This window comes from Staurois parvus, unplaced genomic scaffold (assembly GCF_062004578.1).
Source record: "Staurois parvus isolate SC_StPar_1 unplaced genomic scaffold, SC_StPar_1.0 ptg000113l, whole genome shotgun sequence".
Classification (NCBI taxonomy): domain Eukaryota; kingdom Metazoa; phylum Chordata; class Amphibia; order Anura; family Ranidae; genus Staurois; species Staurois parvus.
In genome coordinates, this window is record NW_028317909.1 from 200,221 (window position 1) to 220,130 (window position 19,910).

Below are 19,910 nucleotides of genomic sequence, written 5' to 3' on the forward strand. Positions count from 1 at the left end.
TATCTGTGCTATATACCAGCAGTTTCAGATAGATAGTGGGCCTCCAGCCACTGTTCTGAAATGAGGATCCATTCTCTTATTTGTGGCATATGTGATGGAGGGATATGTGAATATATTCTGTTCTAGGAAGGCTCTACTATGCTGTGTTTCCTGCTCACCACAACTACGTTCACTTTAGAAGGAAGGTTAGTAATCCAAGCCAAATTTAACCTTATGTTTTAAACAGTACTGTCACAATAACACTGTTCCAAGAGGTTAAAGCAGCCCAACGATTTTATGAGTGTATTACTCCTCCCTCATTATCTAACCAGCAGGCCATGTGGGGCTCTTCGCAAATGTGTATTGCTTCACTACAGTAAAGTGTGGTGTCAGACCTGGTTGTGTTGTTTGGCAGGGCTGCCTGGAGTCCAAGGCTGACTGCAAATAATGTTAAATTGTTTTGCTGGCAAAATAATTTAAAATCTATATTTTAGTTTGTACTTAGCCATTTACCTGGAGTTCAAGATTTGGCAACAACACAACTTAATATACAGTGGTAAATGCATTCATCAAACCAACAGAAGTCAAAAGGTTAGATATAAACCGACATGAAAGTATGGAAATCTGATCAAAGAAATTGAAGACTTTGACTACAGCTGAAAAGGGACCTTACCTCTTACTGCCTCCATGATAGGCTGTATATTTTCAGACCACTGATGGGCAGCTATGGAGGTATATATTCCTGGAAAGTCTCTTTGCCAGATCCTCTGACCTACCTCCCAAATCCAACCAATCTCTGCATTGGCCTAAAAGGAATAAGAATGTTATATCTGCTAAACAAACAAAAAATAAGTAAACCCAGAGACACAAACTTAAATGGTTTTTCACTTTAATCTAAAAATGTGTTCTGCGCAACCAAGCCAGAAATCGCCTTATGGGTTACACTGAAATCTTCATGCTTTTTTGTGTTTATTATTTAAATATTTATTGGTTTTTCAAATTAACCACTTGCCTACCAGGCACTTATACCCCCTTATTTACCAGGCCAATTTTCAGCTTTCAGCGCTGCCGCACTTTGATTGACAACTGCGCGGTCATGCAACATTGTACCCATATGAAATTTTGATCATTTTTTTCTCACAAATAGAGATTTCTTTTGGTGGTATTTAATCGCCACTGGGCGCTTTACTTTTTGCGCTATAAATAAAAAAAGTGCAAAAAATTTGAAAAAAAAAAAAAGTTTCTTTGTTTCTTTTATAAAATTTTTCAAACAGGTATTTTTTCTCCTTCACTGATGTGCGTTGATGAGGCAGCACTGATGGGCACTGATAGGCGGCACTGATGGGCACTGATAGGCAGCACTAAAGGGCACTGATAGGCAGCACTAATGAGGTGTCACGGATAGGCGGCACTAATATGCAGCACTGATAGGCGGCACTGATAGGTGACACTGATTATGGGTACTGATAGACGGCACTGACTGGCATCACTGATGGGCACTGACTGGCGGCACTGACTGGCACAACCCCTGGGCACTGACTGGTGGCACTGCCTGGCTGCACTGGTGGGTGGCACTGGTGGGCAGCACTGGTGGGCGGGCACAGGTGGGTGGGCACAGGTGGGTGGGCACAGGTGGGTGGGCACAGGTGGGTGGGCACAGGTGGGCACAAGTAGGTGGCACTTCTGGGCACAGGTAGGTGGCACTGCAGAGTGACACAGGTGGGGGCACTGCTGGGCACAGGTGGGCGGAGCTAGTGGGCGCACTGCTGGGCGGAACCTGCGGGTGTCACTGCTGGGCACCGATCATCAGGGCACTGATAATCAGTGCCCTGATGATCGGTGCCGATCCCCGCTCTGACAACTGCCGGTTCTCGGCAGTACTTTCCTCACGATCTGACAGCGTGAGGAAAGTGCAGCCGAGAACCGGCACTTGCATTTCCCTGTGATCAGCGTGTCATTGGACACCGCTGATCACGTGGTAAAAGGCCGCTGTGATTGGCCTTTTACCACATCACGTGATCAGCTGTGTCCGTAGGACAGGAGAGCGCGTTCTGGGGGGACATCATATGACGTCCACCCAGAACTGGCCGGCCGCAGTGCAGCCGTCATTCGGCTATCTGCGGTCGGCTACTAGTTAACAAATTATACAAAAAAAACCTCACAATATCATAAAAAGAAAACTTCAATCTTTTCATCTCATCCCCCCTCCCAAACCCTCCCCTCCTACCTATTCACCACCCCCCCCCCCCCCCATGGCTCTGCAATTTTCTATTCCTTTCTAAGAGTCACATCTCAACAAAGGAAGGAGCAAGTAGAGACCTTATTGTTCTATATTAATCCCCCATCAGCTTTGACTTTTTAAATTCATCCCATTTGTTCCATCTGATATGGTGACTCTCCATCTTATCTTCATTCATATCATAAAGTTCCTCCAATCTACATATTTAATCTACCCTGTCCACCCAATCTTTTATTTTCGGCACCTCCTATCTCCTCCAAAACTTGGGTATCAATCCCTTTGCTCCGTTCAAATAATACAATAAACCAGATTTTTTTATACTTTGCTGCTTTCTTCAGTTCCACCTTCATGCTTTTTTGATACTACAGCAGAGGACCAAGTCCAAGAAGGAAATTAATAGATATGCCACCATTTTTGCTTGCCAAAGCATTCTTAGTGAAATCTTAATTTTGACTGAAATTACAATATTATGAAATAGTCTTAAATCCACTGTTACATTTAAAAGGGAAGCCCCTAAAATCTAATCATAAATGACAAATAATACAACATGGCCAAATCAATACAAGCAAAAGGGCCAGAGCCAGCTATTAAACAATTAAATATAAAAGGCTTTATAGAAAAGAACAGAGCGATGTTTATGCACAGTAACAAGCTTAGACATACATTCTAATAAGCACCAGATGCTTTATTTCAGGTTGTGCAACTCAAATAACCATTACACAAAGCAGAGCAATGCAAGCTCCACAAAAACACAAGGAAGAGATGTTATCAAGAAGGCCAAGAACAGATTTGGGCTGTTATACCATAAAGCCATCTGTCCCTCATTTATCAAAGGACTTGCCATCGTGTGCATGCAATTTCTGTTCTGTAAACTTGGACAGCAAACTAAGACAACTTTGTCAATATCTGGGCTAAATTTATCGTATTTTCACAATATTATGCTTAAATCAGATGAATCTGTAATACAAGGCTATGACCTATAATTGTACTAGTATACTGAGCACTGGAGGGGGACACTCAGGAATTACACAGATTTCAGAGTGATAAATCTGAATGAAATTGTTTCACAACGACTGATATAAACCTCCCCAAAGGAGAGTAATCAACTGAACCCCCATGTTCATCAGCTGCCCAAACATATTAGCACAAGAATAACACAAAAAAAAAAAAAAGTTATAGAGCAAGCAGGGAAGGAACCATAACATAGAGACTCACTACAGTGCTACATAATAGAGTGGTACATATACAAAGCTGTGCCTGTAAAACACATACACACACTGATTAGATATTTTTCCACAAATATCAGCAAACTTATAATGACCATAATTCTCTCTTCACCAAGGTGGTACATGAGGCCCTAAAGCAAACCTTCATCCATTTACCAAACAACCTCTCACCTGTCTCACCCCTCCTTCTTACATAATTGCATTAGAAATAAAAAAAAAAACTGCAAATAACTTTTTCTTTCATTTTTTTTTCACACCTTCACTTTCTTACTACTCATCATGGAAGCCACCTCCTATGTGTCTATGTCACGTATCCTAGGAAGCAGTGTGCTGGACTCCCTGCAAGCAGAGACACACTGTGGGCCACTGCCAGTTAACTGGAAGAGCCCAAGAGCATGTCTGTGCATGCTCTGGATTCCTGTGTGTATATACAGACATGCCATGGCATCCTCAAGTGCGCCAAGTCTTATTTCAAGATGGCAGCAGGGAAGCAGAACAAAGCAGAGAAATGGGACCTTCGAGAAACAATGCTGGATTCCATAGACTAGTACTTTTTTTTCATAAAGTGATATAGCGCATATAATACAAGTAATAAAAAATGTGAAAAATTATATATATTAAAGTCCAACAAGCAAAAATCCCAAATTAAAGTCCAATGTCCCAAAAATTTGTGACAAAAAATCTATAAAACTAACACAAACTTCATAAATTTTCCAGCGTGCTCACATCCTCAGTGAAAAAACATTTGTTCCACACTCACCAAATACTGTGAATTCTCAAGGTAATATGTTAATGTATTCCACCCATTTATTGCTGGGCGAATGAGGAGTGATGGGGTAGTATTTAAAGTGATTGAGAACCGGAGTTTCTTGTCCATGAAGCCACCTTGTGGGAAGGTGAAACGCATTTACGTAACTTCCAGTTCCGACCCTGTACGTGTGACATCATATCCGGTGAGTGGAGCGAACGCTGATGTGGCGTTCCGTGGCCATCTTTAGTGTGGGAAAAACTATCTGAATTCTACACTTTTGCCAGTTCTTCACTGCCAATGCTTATCAACTGTGTCTGCCTAGCTGGAATTGTCAGAAGGGCTATTGGAACAAGTTTAAAGGAGTCCTGATTTATTAATAAAAAGTCTTTATATTTTGTTTTAAAATGTGAGTGCATGTGGAGTATCACTTGAGTATTAAAGGTTTTTATACAGTATTACGCTATTTTGGTATCCTTTCTTTTGCATTTTTCATCCATCCATGAGAGGGAATTCATGGAAATTGGTTTTTAAGCCACCTTATGTGAGTGTAAGGAAGTTTTTTTCTTGACATTTTCATTTGATCATCATACAGTATTATACTATTGCCAATTTTTCTTTTATATTTTATATTGTCCATGTGGAAATATCTGGGTCAGTGAGAAATCGTTTAAGAGTATTACAACATCTGAGGATACCACACTCCACCTGCAGGCTTGTTTTTTGTCTCTTAAAGCTATATTAGCTTGAGAATTCACAGTATTTGGTGAGTGTGGAACAAATGTTTTTTCACGGAGGATGTGAGCACGCAGGAAAATTTATGAAGTTTGTGTTAGAGTTTTATATATTTTTCCTCACAAATTTTTGGGACATTGGACTTTAATTTGGGACTTTTCTTTGTTGGATTTTAATATATATAATTTTTCACATTTTTTATTATTTATATTATTTGTCACTTTGTATGTTTTGATGTTCAGTCATTTTTTGAACAGCAGCATTTATATTGATTGTTTATTCCTTTGGCACAAGTTTTCTATATATTTTTTTAGTCCTTTTTTTGTTTTTAATACAGGGAAATAGTTAGGAATTTTACATTTCATTCACGATAGGTAGAGCGAAGCTGCTCTTTATTTAGATGCTTGCTTTATTTGCTTGCACTGTTAAAAAAAAAATAAAAAATGTTCCAATGTGAATTGTTACATTCTTCAATATGTCCAGTTTTATCAAACGCCTTCATTAAATGGTTGTAAAGCCTGAAGGTTTTTTTTTTCTCCCCCCCAGCTCCCCCTTATACTTACCTGACCCCGATCTCAATCCAGCGACGTGCTCAAAAGCAGCACCTCTCTTCTTCCTCCCCATTGGGTCAAAGACAGCAACGGGACTGTGTTGAAAGACTTAACAATATTCTCTTCTCTGGTATTGCCTAATCAGAATTGGGCATCTTTTGCAGTTTGTTGCTAATCAGTAACTTTTCCAGTTGTTGCCAGAGTCAAATCAGTCAAAGCCACAGCAAAGGCAGCAACACTGATAATTGCTGCTATAAGGCTATAGGGACTCTCAACCTCATTTTGGTCTTTTCAGATGTGCATGTTTCCCTATGAGGCTACTGTTTGCTCGGTGTACTTTAGAAGGCTGTAGAAGAGAGAGGACTGTACATAAACAGGTACAGCTTACGCAGGATTTGCGGTTTCTAAAGCAAGCAAAATCCTCTCTTGTATTAAAAGAGGTATAGGCTCCAGAGAGAGATATCATATTACCCCTGTACAAATCATTAGTAATATCTCATCTGGAATATGCAGTTCAGTTTTGGGCACCAATTCACAAAAAGAACATTTGGGAACTGGAGAAAGTGCAGAGAAGGGCAACTAAACTGATAAGAGGCATGGAGGAGCTCAGCTATGAGGAAAGATTAGAGGAACTGATCTTATTTTCTCTTGAGAAGAGGAGATTAAGGGGGGATATGATCAACATGTATAAATACATCAGTGGGTCATATAGTGAACTCGGTGTAGAGTTATTCACCCTGAGGTCATCACAGAGGACAAGGGGGCACTCTTTACATCTGGAGGAAAAGAGATTTAAACTCCAAATACGGAAAGGTTTCTTTACAGTAAGAGCTGTGAAAATGTGGAATAGACTCCCTCAAGAATTGGTTCTGGCCAGCTTAGTGGATTTAAAAAAGGCCTGGATTGTTTCCTAGATACACAGAATATAACTGGATACTAATATTTACAGGTAAAGTTGATCCAGGTTAATCCGATTGCCTCTCGGGGGATCAGGAAGGAATTTTTTCCCCAACAGGAGCAAATTGGATCATGCTTTGCTGGGTTTTTCTGCCTTCCTCTGAATCAATGGCGGGTATAGAATTATAACTTTTTTTGGTTGAACTGGATGGACTTTTGTCGTCTGTTTTCAGCCAGACTAACTATGTAACTCAAGATAAACGAGCCCGGGAGGAAAAATGGCACTAATAGTGTAATCCCGTTTTATTAAATTAAAAGGTTGTATACAATAGCAGGGCACTCACATGCACAGTAGTAGAGAGGTTATTCCATCAAACCTCCAAAACGTATAACATTCAAAATTGAAACATCTGGAAGAAACAGCGTCAACATAGGGGATTCCCCTGACATGTTTCGTGCGGAACGCACGTTATCAAAGGGGTGAATCACCTCTAAATGACGCTTCTTATATGTAATTGATCGCGCATGCGCAGTTGCCGCCACGCGCCGCTAGCCGCATGCGCGAATGACGTCACACGCCGCGGCCATCTTGGAGCCAGTGCGCATCCTAGAGGCACATTGTCGGCTGTAACTTCAGCCGCCCCCCCGCAGACCTCGACAGGCCGCGCGTGCGCGATTGACGTCACACGCCGCGGCCATCTTAGAAATGGTATGGACGGCAAAGCGCACCACCAGCTCTGCCCTCACCACAAACATGCAACCTCCTACAATTACATCCATCCGGGAGGCTGCATAATAAAGGGGGACATAGTTAGTGGGCCACATGTCACATTGTAGCCCACAAAACCTGGCTAAAAAATCCCCTCAAATTACCCAGGGGAAAGGATGGCACATGTCCCCAGAAATGGACAAGCGGAATCCATTTTATTGAGGACACCTGTCATAAATCTCCAATGTCCACCTAATACATATGTGCAGCAAATGTTGACCAACCCCGCACATATATTGGCATCTCAATAAATAACACAATCCGTTTAAAATACACAATGAATCTAAAAGGTGACATTACAAATAAAATAGATAAAAAACAAGTAAAATGAGATTATAAAATCACAAAATCCTTCATGTAAAATAATGTGGTAATAATATTCACTCTTATATGGGTATAAGGACCTTAAAAGTTACATCGCTACATATTGCAAAAACCCGCACGATATTCGCGTCAAGCCATATAAAGCGTTAATGTTATTGAGCTGGTCAAATAAAAGCCTATAAAGTGTTAAAATCAACTGTTATCTATGAAACAGTTTATATCCAGATCCACGTTCAGGCCCTGAGGGGATAGGGCCTTCATGTCCACTATCCATTTGGTTTCCAATTGTGATATGGCTCTCCTCTTATGCCCCCCTCTCCAATGAGGTATGATAGAATCAATGGCTGTAAACTTCAATGATGTGGGGTCTCTGTCATGATGGTCCCTAAAGTGCTTAGACAGCGAATGGTACTTAAAACCTTTTTTAATATTACTAAAATGCTCCCTTAGACGGTCCCTCAAGCGTCTCGTAGTCCGTCCAATATACTGAAGGCCACAGGAGCATTCCAAAAGATACACCGTATGTGTACTGTCACATGTAATTAATGGTCTTATATTATAACTCCTACCAGTCACATTGGATTTAAACTCTTTTATTCTTGTTTTACGTATCCCATTGTACCGGCAGGCAATGCACTTATTGCATGGGAAAAATCCTGTTAGACCAAAAGCGGAGGACATGTTCTTAGGTGGGTCCACTACATTTGGAGCCACTGTAAGCCGTAATGGTGTGGATTTCCTAAAAGTGATCTCAGGGAAAGCTGGAATTACTTCCCCCAAAATCGGGTCATTCTTAAGGACAGCCCAATTTTTTCTAATCATCTTCGCTATATCCCTATATTGTATGGAAAAATCCGTGATGAAAGGACAGAATCTACCTGGTCTAGCCTTCTTAGTTGGTGTCAGGAGATCCTCCCTATCCAGACGTCCAACATCACTGATGGTCTGATTTAGGGTTTCAGTGTCATACCCCTTTTCAGCAAATCTGTTTTTGAGTATGTTGGCCTGATCAAAAAAAGTCTGATAGGTTTGTGCAGTTTCTCCTTATTCTCAGGAACTGTCCCTTTGGGATATTACCCAACCATGTTGGATGATGACAGCCATCTACTGGAATGAAACCATTTCTGTCCGTCTTCTTAAAGAGTGTTTTTGTAGTGATATGATTCCCATTATTAGTTAAAACTAAGTCTAAAAAGCTTATTTCTTTCAGATCATACTCAAAAGATAGCTTGATGTTCAAATTATTGTCATTAAGAGTGATAAAAAAGTTTTTCAAGGAGAATTCATCTCCTTGCCATAAAAGAAAGACGTCATCTATGTAACGTCTGTAAAAAATAAGGGAGGGCCATTCACAAGCATATATCAGGTCTTCCTCCCACCTGGCCATTTAGTAATATTAAAAAAGGTTTTAAGTACCATTCGCTGTCTAAGCACTTTAGGGACCATCATGACAGAGACCCCACATCATTGAAGTTTACAGCCATTGATTCTATCATACCTCATTGGAGAGGGGGGCATAAGAGGAGAGCCATATCACAATTGGAAACCAAATGGATAGTGGACATGAAGGCCCTATCCCCTCAGGGCCTGAACGTGGATCTGGATATAAACTGTTTCATAGATAACAGTTGATTTTAACACTTTATAGGCTTTTATTTGACCAGCTCAATAACATTAACGCTTTATATGGCTTGACGCGAATATCGTGCGGGTTTTTGCAATATGTAGCGATGTAACTTTTAAGGTCCTTATACCCATATAAGAGTGAATATTATTACCACATTATTTTACATGAAGGATTTTGTGATTTTATAGTCTCATTTTACTTGTTTTTTATCTATTTTATTTGTAATGTCACCTTTTAGATTCATTGTGTATTTTAAACGGATTGTGTTATTTATTGAGATGCCAATATATGTGCGGGGTTGGTCAACATTTGCTGCACATATGTATTAGGTGGACATTGGAGATTTATGACAGGTGTCCTCAATAAAATGGATTCCGCTTGTCCATTTCTGGGGACATGTGCCATCCTTTCCCCTGGGTAATTTGAGGGGATTTTTTAGCCAGGTTTTGTGGGCTACAATGTGACATGTGGCCCACTAACTATGTCCCCCTTTATTATGCAGCCTCCCGGATGGATGTAATTGTAGGAGGTTGCATGTTTGTGGTGAGGGCAGAGCTAGCGGTGCGCTTTGCCGTCCATACCATTTCTAAGATGGCCGCGGCGTGTGACGTCAATCGCGCACGCGCGGCCTGTCGAGGTCTGCGGGGGGACGGCTGAAGTTACAGCTGACAATGCGCCTCTAGGATGCGCACTGGCTCCAAGATGGCTGCGGCGTGTGACGTTATTCGCGCATGCGCGGTTGCGGCTAGCGGCGCGTGGCGGCAACTGCGCATGCGCGATCAATTACATATAGGAAGCGTCATTTAGAGGTGATTCACCCCTTTGATAACGTGCGTTCCGCACGAAACATGTCAGGGGAATCCCCTATTTTGACGCTGTTTCTTCCAGATGTTTCAATTTTGAATGTTATACGTTTTGGAGGTTTGATGGAATAACCTCTCTACTACTGTGCATGTGAGTGCCCTGCTATTGTATACAACCTTTTAATTTAATAAAACGGGATTACACTATTAGTGCCATTTTGCCTCCCGGGCTCGTTTATCTCGAGCTAACTAGGGGGGAGTGGACCCTGGAGTCTGAACGGCGGTGGACCTTTGTGGTATGCTTATGATGACCCCCAAGTGTGAGTGACACCATCCCTGGGAGTCTGCTGCAGCCCTAGAGGACGCCATCCCGGTGACCAGACCATGAAGCCTCCACGGATTATTTACATACAACGCCCAGTTTGTATGTACTTCTGGTAAGTGCATTATTGTACTATCATCTTATGGAGTAACCAGGAGTATATCACATAGCCTTGACCACTGCAAATTTGGAGCGTTTTCTCATCAACAGGACTTCTAATATGCTATATGAAAGAATAATATATTTGGACATTTTATTTTGAACATTTTTGCTTGTATTTGATGGTCAATTTAATTTCAGCGCTGCATTTTTTTAGATTACATATATTACTGAGGTGCCGAGGTATGCCTTTTATGCTAGCAGCTCCTTATTAGCTCATTGGATATTTAACTTGTATCTAGTTGTATGAAAAGTTGCGCTCATTCAGTTTTTTGTTTACTAACTATGTAACTGTGTATCACTTGAGGCCAGTCACTTCAGTGAGCTTATGATCTCTTTAAAGAAGCAAACGTCATGGATGTCCTGGTCCTGGCTTATTAGCAAGTCGCTCACCGTGAACAAGAACTATATCCTACATAAAGAGACCAAGACAAAATTCTGTAAGTTTGCAAGTTTGTAATACTTCTACTGTTGCAGGTTCCCTTATAGCACCCCACAGAACCCTCTCTCACTGACCTCCTTCCCCCTGACATGAGCAGAGGGCCCCACAAATAGATTTTTGCTAATTTTCCATTAATTAGTATTGCCTTTGCTACATTACTTTGTGGCACACCCTGACAATAATAATAAAGAAAGTAATACTTACAGATTTAACAGGCTGTGGGATCCTTTTCCACAGATAACGAGCATTATTCCTATATAAAAGGCAAAAAGCATTATATTTAAATGCCATTATAAAAATCTGTAAATACAGAAAATAAAGGGACTGAACCACTTACATATCATTGTGTAAAAGATACAGAGCCAGCAGCTGGCTGTAGATGTGGGGAGTAGCCACACCACCAGGAGCCTGGAAAACAGAAACAAATAAAAGGAGCTGAACAATGTAGAGAGGGCAGTGAGAGATAATTACGTACATTGTAAGGTCAATAGGACCTGGTATAACAGCGACACCTATTTTGTTTCATGCTTTCAGATAGAAAAAAAGTATGTACAGAGAATATGTACAGAGAAATAGAAAATGTTTTTACCCTAATACAAGGAATGCATTGAGATTAAAAAAAAAAAGTTTTAGCTTTAGTATCACTTTAAAGTAGAACTATAGACAAAACTTTTTTTTTCATTTTGACTAGAGTAAGGGAGGGTTATAGCCCTATCAATTTTGTTTTGCCATCTGTGCCCCATTGGGGAGATTTACCTTCACTTCCTGTCCGATTGCTAAACCAGTAAGTGAGAGGAAATCCATACAAATTACAAGGATACCTTTGCGGACCCCTAGGTCACCAAAATCAGTGTCCCTATTGGAAGATTTCCCCTTACTTTTCTGGGGACAATTCAAAATATGGGATTCTCTTTTACTTTCACTTTCAATGCTCATGATAAACAGGACAAATAAAGGGGGTGAATTTCCCTAAGCAAATGAAGGGCATCAGGCATGCTGCTTTCAGAGGCAGCCAAATATTGAATTGTGGTGCAGCAGTACTATGGCCGCATACAAACTGAATGAATAACTGGGGCCAGTCTATTTCCAACACAAATGCTGTTCGTGGACGCAAAGGGGTTTATTTACTAAACCTGGAGAGTGCAAAGTCAGGCTCACTTCTGCATAGAAACCAATCAGCTTCCAGGTTTCATTGCCAAAGCTTAATTGAACAAGCTCAGGTTAGAAGCTGATTGGTTTCTATGCAAAAGTGAGCCTGACTTTGCACTCTCCAGGTTTAGTAAATAAACCCCAAATTGTCTGAATCCAAGGCTGGTCAGAATCTCTAATTGCATGTAACTGCTTGGATGAAGGGTTACATGTGATCGGTGACAGCCATTGATTTGTACTGCTAACTGCACATAATATTTGCAGGGGGGGGTTCTCTGCTGGCTAGTTGGCAGGATAAGGGCCTATTCGCACAGGCAACTATTATAAAAGTCAATCATTGAAAGCTATGCTGTGATGCTTTATCCTCAAACACTGTCAGTAATTCTTTTGGGATTTATTGATGGCAAACCTAACACCAAACAAACAGAATAAACCCACAGAACTAATGAATTCTATACAACTGTTCTACCTGGTATTCCTAAGAGCTGTGCTGGTAGAAAGTTAGAGACTTCCATTTCTGGTCTTCTGACAAGCTTTCCCGTTGTCATGCCTATCCTCTGAGTTTAGTTACCTCTGATTCACTTACCCGGAATGAGTGTGCAGTGAGTGGAGATCTCCCCACCTGCTGTCATGGGACAACAGGGGGGGGGGCTATTGCATAGAAACCGGTTACACCCTAAATACACTGCTCACAAAAATTAAAGGAACACTTTTTAATCAGAGTATAACATCAAGTCAATTAAACTCCTGGGATATTGATCTGGTCAGTTACGTAGCGGGGAGGGGGGGGGGGGGCAGTTTCAGCTGCTTTGGTGTTACTGAAATTAACAACAGGTGCACTAGATGGGCAACAATGGGACGACCCAAAATCAGGAATGGTTTTACAGGTGGAGGCCACTGACTTTTTCCCCTACTCATCTTTTCTGTTTTTCACTAGTTTTGCATTTGGCTAGGGTCAGTGTCACTACTGGTAGCATGAGGTGATACCTGGGCCCTACAGAGGTTGCACAGGCAGTCCAACTCCTCCAGGATGGCACATCACCGCGTGCCATTGCCAGAAGGTTTGCTGTGTCTCCCAGCACAGTCTCAAGAGCATGGAGGAGATTCCAGGAGACAGGCAGTTACTCTAGGAGAGCTGGACAGGGCCGTAGAAGGTCCTTAACCCATCAGCAGGACCGGTATCTGCTCCTTTGTTCAAGGAGGAACAGGATGAGCACTGCCTGAACCCCCACAAAATGACTTCCAGCAGGCCACTGGTGTGAATGTCTCTGACCAAACAATCAGAAACAGACTTCAAGTGGGTGGCCTGAGGGCCCGACATCCTCTAGCAGGCCCTGTGCTGACTGCCCGGCACCATAGAGAACGATTGGCATTTCCCGTTGAACACCAGAATTAGCAGGTCCACCACTGGCACCCTGTGCTTTTCACAGATGAGAGGGGATTCACAGTAAGCACATGTGACAGACATGAAAGGGTCTGGAGAAGCTGTGGAGAACATTACGCTGCCTGTAACCTCGTTCAGCCTGATCGTCTTGGTGGTGGGTCAGTGATGGCCTGGGGAGGCATATTCATGGAGGGACGCACAGACCTCTACAGGCTAGACAATGGCACCATGACTGCCATGAGGTATCGTGATGAAATCCTTGGAAACATTGTCAGACCCTACGCTGGTGCAGTGGGTCTTGGGTTCCTCCTGGTGCATGACAATGCCCGGCCTCATGTGGTGAGAGTATGTAGGCAGTTCCTGGAGGATGAAGGAATTGATACCATTGAATGGCCCCCACACATGCCTGACCTAAATCCAATAGAACACCTCTGAGATATCAAGTTTTGGTCCATCCGACACCGCCAGGTTGCACCTCAGACTATCCAGGAGCTCAGTGATGCCCTAGTCCAGATCTGGGAGGAAATACCCCAGGACACCATCCATTGTCTCATTAGGAGCATGCCCCGATGTTGTCAGGCATACATACAAGAACGTGGGAGCCATACAAACTACTGAGTACCATTATGAGTTGCTGCAATGACATTTCAGCAAAATGGACTAGCCTGCTGCATCATTTTTTCACTTTAATTTTTGGGTTGTCTTTGAATTCAGTCCTCTGTAGGTTGATAATTTTCATTTCCATCAAATGATGGGGCATCCTTACCTTCCTAACACATTACCCAGTCCATATCAGTATAGATATCCAGTATGAGATTTTTCCTTATTGAGATCTGATGTGTTTTCAAAGTGTTCCTTTAATTTTTTTGAGCAGTGTACGAGTGTAACATATAACATGTTACTAAAGCTCAACCTTTTCCAGCCCGTGCTATAGCTGACTGACTACATAGCTATCAATATATATATATATATAGCGGCCACAGCACGACTCTTCAGTTCCGGGAGGATGTCCTCCTTCGCGCCCCCTGGGACAAACTCTGTAACCACCGTGTGCTTTGGACAAAGCTGATCACAGATCAGGAGTAAAGAGCCAATCACAACAGCCCTTTACCAAGTGATCAGCTGTGTCCAGTCGCAGCTGTCACAATGTAAACAGCAGTTTTCCAGCGATCAGTTCTCCTTTCCTCACACAGAGACAGAGTGTGAGGAAAGGAGAGCAGAGCCGTCAGGGCATGGTGAGTACAACGATTACACTGATAATAAGTGCAGCCTCATCAGCGCATAAGAAAAATTACTAATTTGCTAAATTTTATAACAGAAATGAAGAAAAAAAAGTTTTTTTTTATTTCAAAATGTTCAGTCTGTTTTGGTTGTTTGTTTAGCAAAAAATAAAAACCCATTGGTGATTAAATACCACCACAAGAAAGCTCAATTGGTCTAAAAAAAAAAAGATAATTTCATTAGGGTACATGTTTCATTAGGGTACTAATTGTCATTCAAAATGTGACAGCTGGCCTGGGCAAGAAGGGGGAGAAAGAAGTGGTTAATATTTCCAGAACTCCCCTCAAGAGCTAGCCCATACCTTGCAGCTTTATCCACCAGCCATAATCTTCCTGAATGACATATAGATGTACAGAGACCCGGTGATGACATTAGTTGATTTCTACTGAGATGTGTAATAGAAATAGAAGGGATGTAGGGGGCAGGGAAGGCAACATATAACGAAGTTTAAAGTTCAACTTTCAAGGATAAGACAGAGTGCAAACCTCGGTGTGCTACAGTCACACACTGACAGATCCAGTCTCATGGATCGCCGAGCACTGCTATTACTACATAAGTCTGATCATTCTACTACAGATGTCTGTCTCCCTACAGTGAGCTCCCCCAGCCTGCACCCTGTACACAGGACTTCCACACAGAGGGGAATTCTGCATGAGAGCCGAGCACTCTCTGTATCCCTCCTTGTGAGCAGACATTTGCGGACACGTCTCACACCTCCAGCTCTTGTTCCTCGAACTGTTCTAGAAGCCTCTGATATGACACCGGATTTTCCGCCATCACCGCAACTGGCATCTTCCCCGCGGGCCCCCAGGGCCTCCGTCCTGAACAGCCGCTACAGACTTCCGCTTCCGGGTGAGGGCACGTCAGCAGTGTCGCCTGTAGATTGGGTGAAAGCGAGCGGGCTCTGATTGGAGGAGAGCGTGGAACACACGGCTGGAACGCACACGCTTCCGCCTCAGACAGGAGAGCAGGTGTTCAGGAGAAGTGATTGGGCGGTTTCGTTTCCTGCAGTACACACACATTGCGTTATAACGCAGCATGAGACACAAGGACCATACATGACCCACTGTATATTCATTCTGGAAGTGTTACAAGGGAGACGGTGTTGCAGAGATAGTTATGTATTTGCCTTTATTTGCTTCTGTGTTCATTACCGTTCAGTCACTAAAGTCCTATAAAAGCTTTTACATATCAACGTCATTTCAGTGTTTTCCAATCTTTTTTTCTGTAAGTTATTTATCGTTAATAATGGCACTTCCTGTGACAACTGTCTCCCAATTGTGCTCCTGTGTTGTCACCCCTGGTTCAGTCTTTAAAGAATACTTTTCTCCTTAATCTCTTGTGACCTACGCAACACACTATATTGCCAAAAGTATTGGGACGCCTGCCTTTACACACACATGAACTTTAATGGCATCCCAGTCTTAGTCCGTAGGGTTCAATATTGAGTTGGCCCACCCTTTGCAACTATAACAGCTTCAACTCTTCTGGGAAGGCTGTCCACAAGGTTTAGGAGTGTGTCTATGGGAATGTTTGACCATTCTTCCAGAAGCGCATTTGTGAGGTCAGGCACTGATGTCGGACAAGAAGGCCTGGCTCGCAGTCTCTGCTCTAATTTACCCCAAAGGTGTTCTATCGGGTTGAGGTCAGGACTCTGTGCAGGCCAGTTTTAAGTTCCTCCACCCCAAACGTGCTCCTCCATGTCTTTATGGACCTTGCTTTGTGCACTGGTGTGCAGTTATGTTGGAACAGGAAGGGGCCATCCCCAAACTGTTCCCACAAAGTTGGGAGCATGAAATTGTCCAAAATGTCTTGGTATGCTGATGCCTTAAGAGTTCCCTTCACTGGAACTAAGGGACCAAAGCCCAACCCCACACCATAATCCTTCCTCCATAAAACTTTACACTTGGCACAATGCAGTCAGGCAAGTACCGTTCTGCAACTGCCAAACCCTGACACATCCATCAGATTGCCAGACAGAGAAGCGTGATTCATCACTCCAGAGAACACGTGTCCACTGCTCTAGAGCCCAGTGGTGGCGTGCTTTACACCACTGCATCCAACACTTTACATTGCACTTGGAGATGTAAGGCTTGGACGCAGCTGCTCAGCCATGGAAACCCATTCCATGAAGCTCTCTATGCACTGTTGTGCTAATCTGAAGGCCACACAAAGTTTGGAGGCCTTTAGCTATTGACTGCAGGCAGTTGGCGACTTCAGCATGCACTGACCCCACTCTGTCATTTTACATGGCCTACTACTTCATGGCTGAGTTGCTGTTGTTCCCAGTTGCTTCCATTTTGTTATAATACCACTAACAGTTGACCGTGGAATATTTAGTAGCCAGGAAATTTCACGGATGGACTTATTGCACAGGTGGCAACCTATCACAGTACCATGCTTGAATTCACTGAGCTCCTGAGAGCAACCCATTCTTTCACAAATGTTTGTAGAAGCAGTCTGCATGCCTAGGTACTTGATTTTATAGACCTGTGGCCATGGAGGTGATTGGAACACCTGAATCCAATGATTTGGAGGGCTGGCCCAAAACTTTTGGCAATATAGTGTATGTGAAGGAGCAAAAAGGATGGGCTTTAGCGCCCACAGGTCGCGCATATTCATCACTGGGAGGCCAATGTTTCTGTGCTGACAGCGCACTTCAAGCACAGAGACTGAGCTGTCAAGGACACCAGTTTGTCCCAGCTAATGATCCGCAGCTGGCGAGATAATGTGAACGCAGTGAAGTTGATTTACTAAACCTGGAGAGTGCAAAATCTGGTGCAGCTCTGTTTATAAACCAATCAGCATCCAGTTTTATTTGTCAAAGCTTAATTGAACAAGCTAAAGATGGAAGCTGATTGGCTACCATGCACCACTGCACCAGATTTTGCACTCTCCAGTTTTAGTAAATCAACCCCTGTGTTATTTATCACAGTGGTCACGCGATTGGCCAATTTTTCCCACCCATCAGCATTCAGAACTTTATAAGGGATGCTGATTGTGAAAGACATGTTCTTTATTCTGCTCGCCAGAGGGCACAGTGCCTGTAGCACATTTCCCCATTTGGATAGGTGCTTTGGATCGAGAGTCAGAGTGGTCAACAGCTCGCAACCCCTCCCCCCACACTGCTCGGTAGACAACAAATTAGTAATTAGCACCAATTGATGGCACTTGTGTCTGTCTGCCTGCAACTGCCTGGAAAACATCCATAGGCACATTTACAGGCAAAAGCAAGTGAGCTCGGTCTAATTCCCACAATACGAATTCACAGCCAATTGTCATTCAGGGGGCATGTCAGCCCTCACCTGTTTCCCAGTGGAGCACATGCAGGGGACTGTCAGCTGCATTAGGCTCCTTTAATATGGGGCAGATTTTGTCATACGGGGATTCACTCATAGATCCCTACTGATCAGAGCCCCCTTTCACAAGGGCCATTCGATCAGGTCCACAGGACAGTTTTTCAGCCGGGCCGGATCGTATGGTCCATGCATCCCTATGGACAGGCAAGTGTTAATGAACTCCTTTCCATTTATACCCACCTACCTCCGGGTCCAATCTGGTCTGCTAATAAAACAGAAGGGGATCCATCCTTTTCCATTTATGCGGATCGGATCAGAGGATAGTCAGGTGTATACGGACAGCGGAGCTCGTTTACTCCTGGCCACCCTTATAGCAGAGCACATAAGACACAGATGTCTATTCAAATCGCAACAAAAGTAGTGCATGCACTACTTTAGAAATTGGTGAGGCTCCGACCAAGTTGGAACCGCACCGATATGACCGCTCTAATAGCAGACAATAGGGTGCAACTTAGCATATGATTTGCAAGCCACAGGGCATGCGAATCGCATGCCAAGTCAAACCCAATGTGACCAGGGTGTTACCCCCTTTCTGCCCAGGCCAATGTTTAGCTTTCAGTGCTGTCGCACTTTGACAATTGCACGGTCATGCAATACTGTACCCAAAGTAAATTTTCATCATTTTTTTGAGACAAATAGAGCGTTCTTTTGGTGGTATTTAATCACCACTGGGATTTTATTTTTTTGCTAAACAAACAAAAAAGCCCTAAAAGTTTGGAAAAAAAGTTTTTCTTTGTTTCTGTTAAAAGGTTTTGTAAAGGAGTGATTTTTCTCATTCACTGATGTGCACTGATAGACTGCACTGATGGGCACTGATGAGGAGGCACTGATAAGGCTGCACTGATATGCGGCATTAATGGGCACGGATAGGCATCACTGATGAGCACTGATGGACACTGACAGGCATCACTGAGGAGGCACTGATAGCCAGCACTGAAAGCCAGCACAGATGGGCGCTGAAGGGCACCGAAAGCCATCACAGATAGGCACTGATGGGCACTATTTCTTTGTTTCTGTTAAAAGGTTTTGTAAATAAGTGATTTTTCTCCTTCACTGATGAGGAGGCACCAATAAGGCTGCACTGATATGCGGCATTGATGGGCACTGATAGGCGGCACGGATGGGCACTGATAGGCCTGACTGTTTACTTGCATTAAGTTCCACTATATACATTATACATAATATGTTGGAACATGTTGGAATAAGTTATAAGTTCCAACTTATAATGTATATAGTGGAACTTAATGCAAGTAACCTCTGGTTTGGCCTATTATATGCCTATTGACCAAATTTATCTTAGCTCTCCCTTTCCATTTTATGGTCTCTGGAATTTTATATTTTATGGTCATTGCGAATTGTAGTATTTTGGCTCTATTTTATTCTATTTTATGTTATTCTTATCCATTCTATTCCATAGGAGGTTATTTATTAGAATTTATTGAGCAGGTGTGTCCAGTTATTTAACGTATGGACACTCCAAGTCTTTTATTGTTATTTATCTATCTGACTGTTTTATTAATTCTGTATATTGTTTTATATTGATATTTGTATGCTGACATTTATGCATGTATTTGTATTAAGAGACAACTTTAACCATGATCACCATACCCGTATTTTAGCTATAGCATGGTCGGGAAGTGGTTAACTAAACCCATTCGATTTTACTTGACTAAATCTACTGTAGATCATATTATATTTAGTCAACTGAAACTAAAACAATTCAGACTAAAATGTTACTGAAACTAAATGCCATTTTAGTCAAAAGACTTTGACTGAAACCTAATCAAAATTAGCTGTCAAAATGAACATTGGTGAAAAGGGCCTTAACAATACCAACAAATCAGACTTCTGACAGGGGAGGAGCTGACCAGCAACAATGGAAGATAAAAAAAAAGGATTTACTATCAGTCCTCATG

General features: G+C 42.5%; 1 protein-coding gene across 1 annotated transcript in view; it reads right to left on the reverse strand.

Moving 5' to 3' along the window:
• The window catches only part of COPS8 (COP9 signalosome subunit 8), a 29,017-nt gene extending 13,516 nt beyond the window's left edge, over positions 1 to 15,501 (reverse strand). The window contains exons 1-4 of the mRNA XM_089671663.1: positions 15,350 to 15,501; positions 11,159 to 11,229; positions 11,026 to 11,074; positions 653 to 785 (exon numbers count right to left, since the gene is read on the reverse strand). Coding sequence (XP_089527789.1) covers positions 653 to 785; positions 11,026 to 11,074; positions 11,159 to 11,229; positions 15,350 to 15,427 — 331 coding nt within the window. The 5' untranslated portion in view covers positions 15,428 to 15,501. The remainder of the gene's footprint in view (positions 1 to 652; positions 786 to 11,025; positions 11,075 to 11,158; positions 11,230 to 15,349) is intronic.
• Positions 15,502 to 19,910: the final 4,409 nt, after the last annotated feature.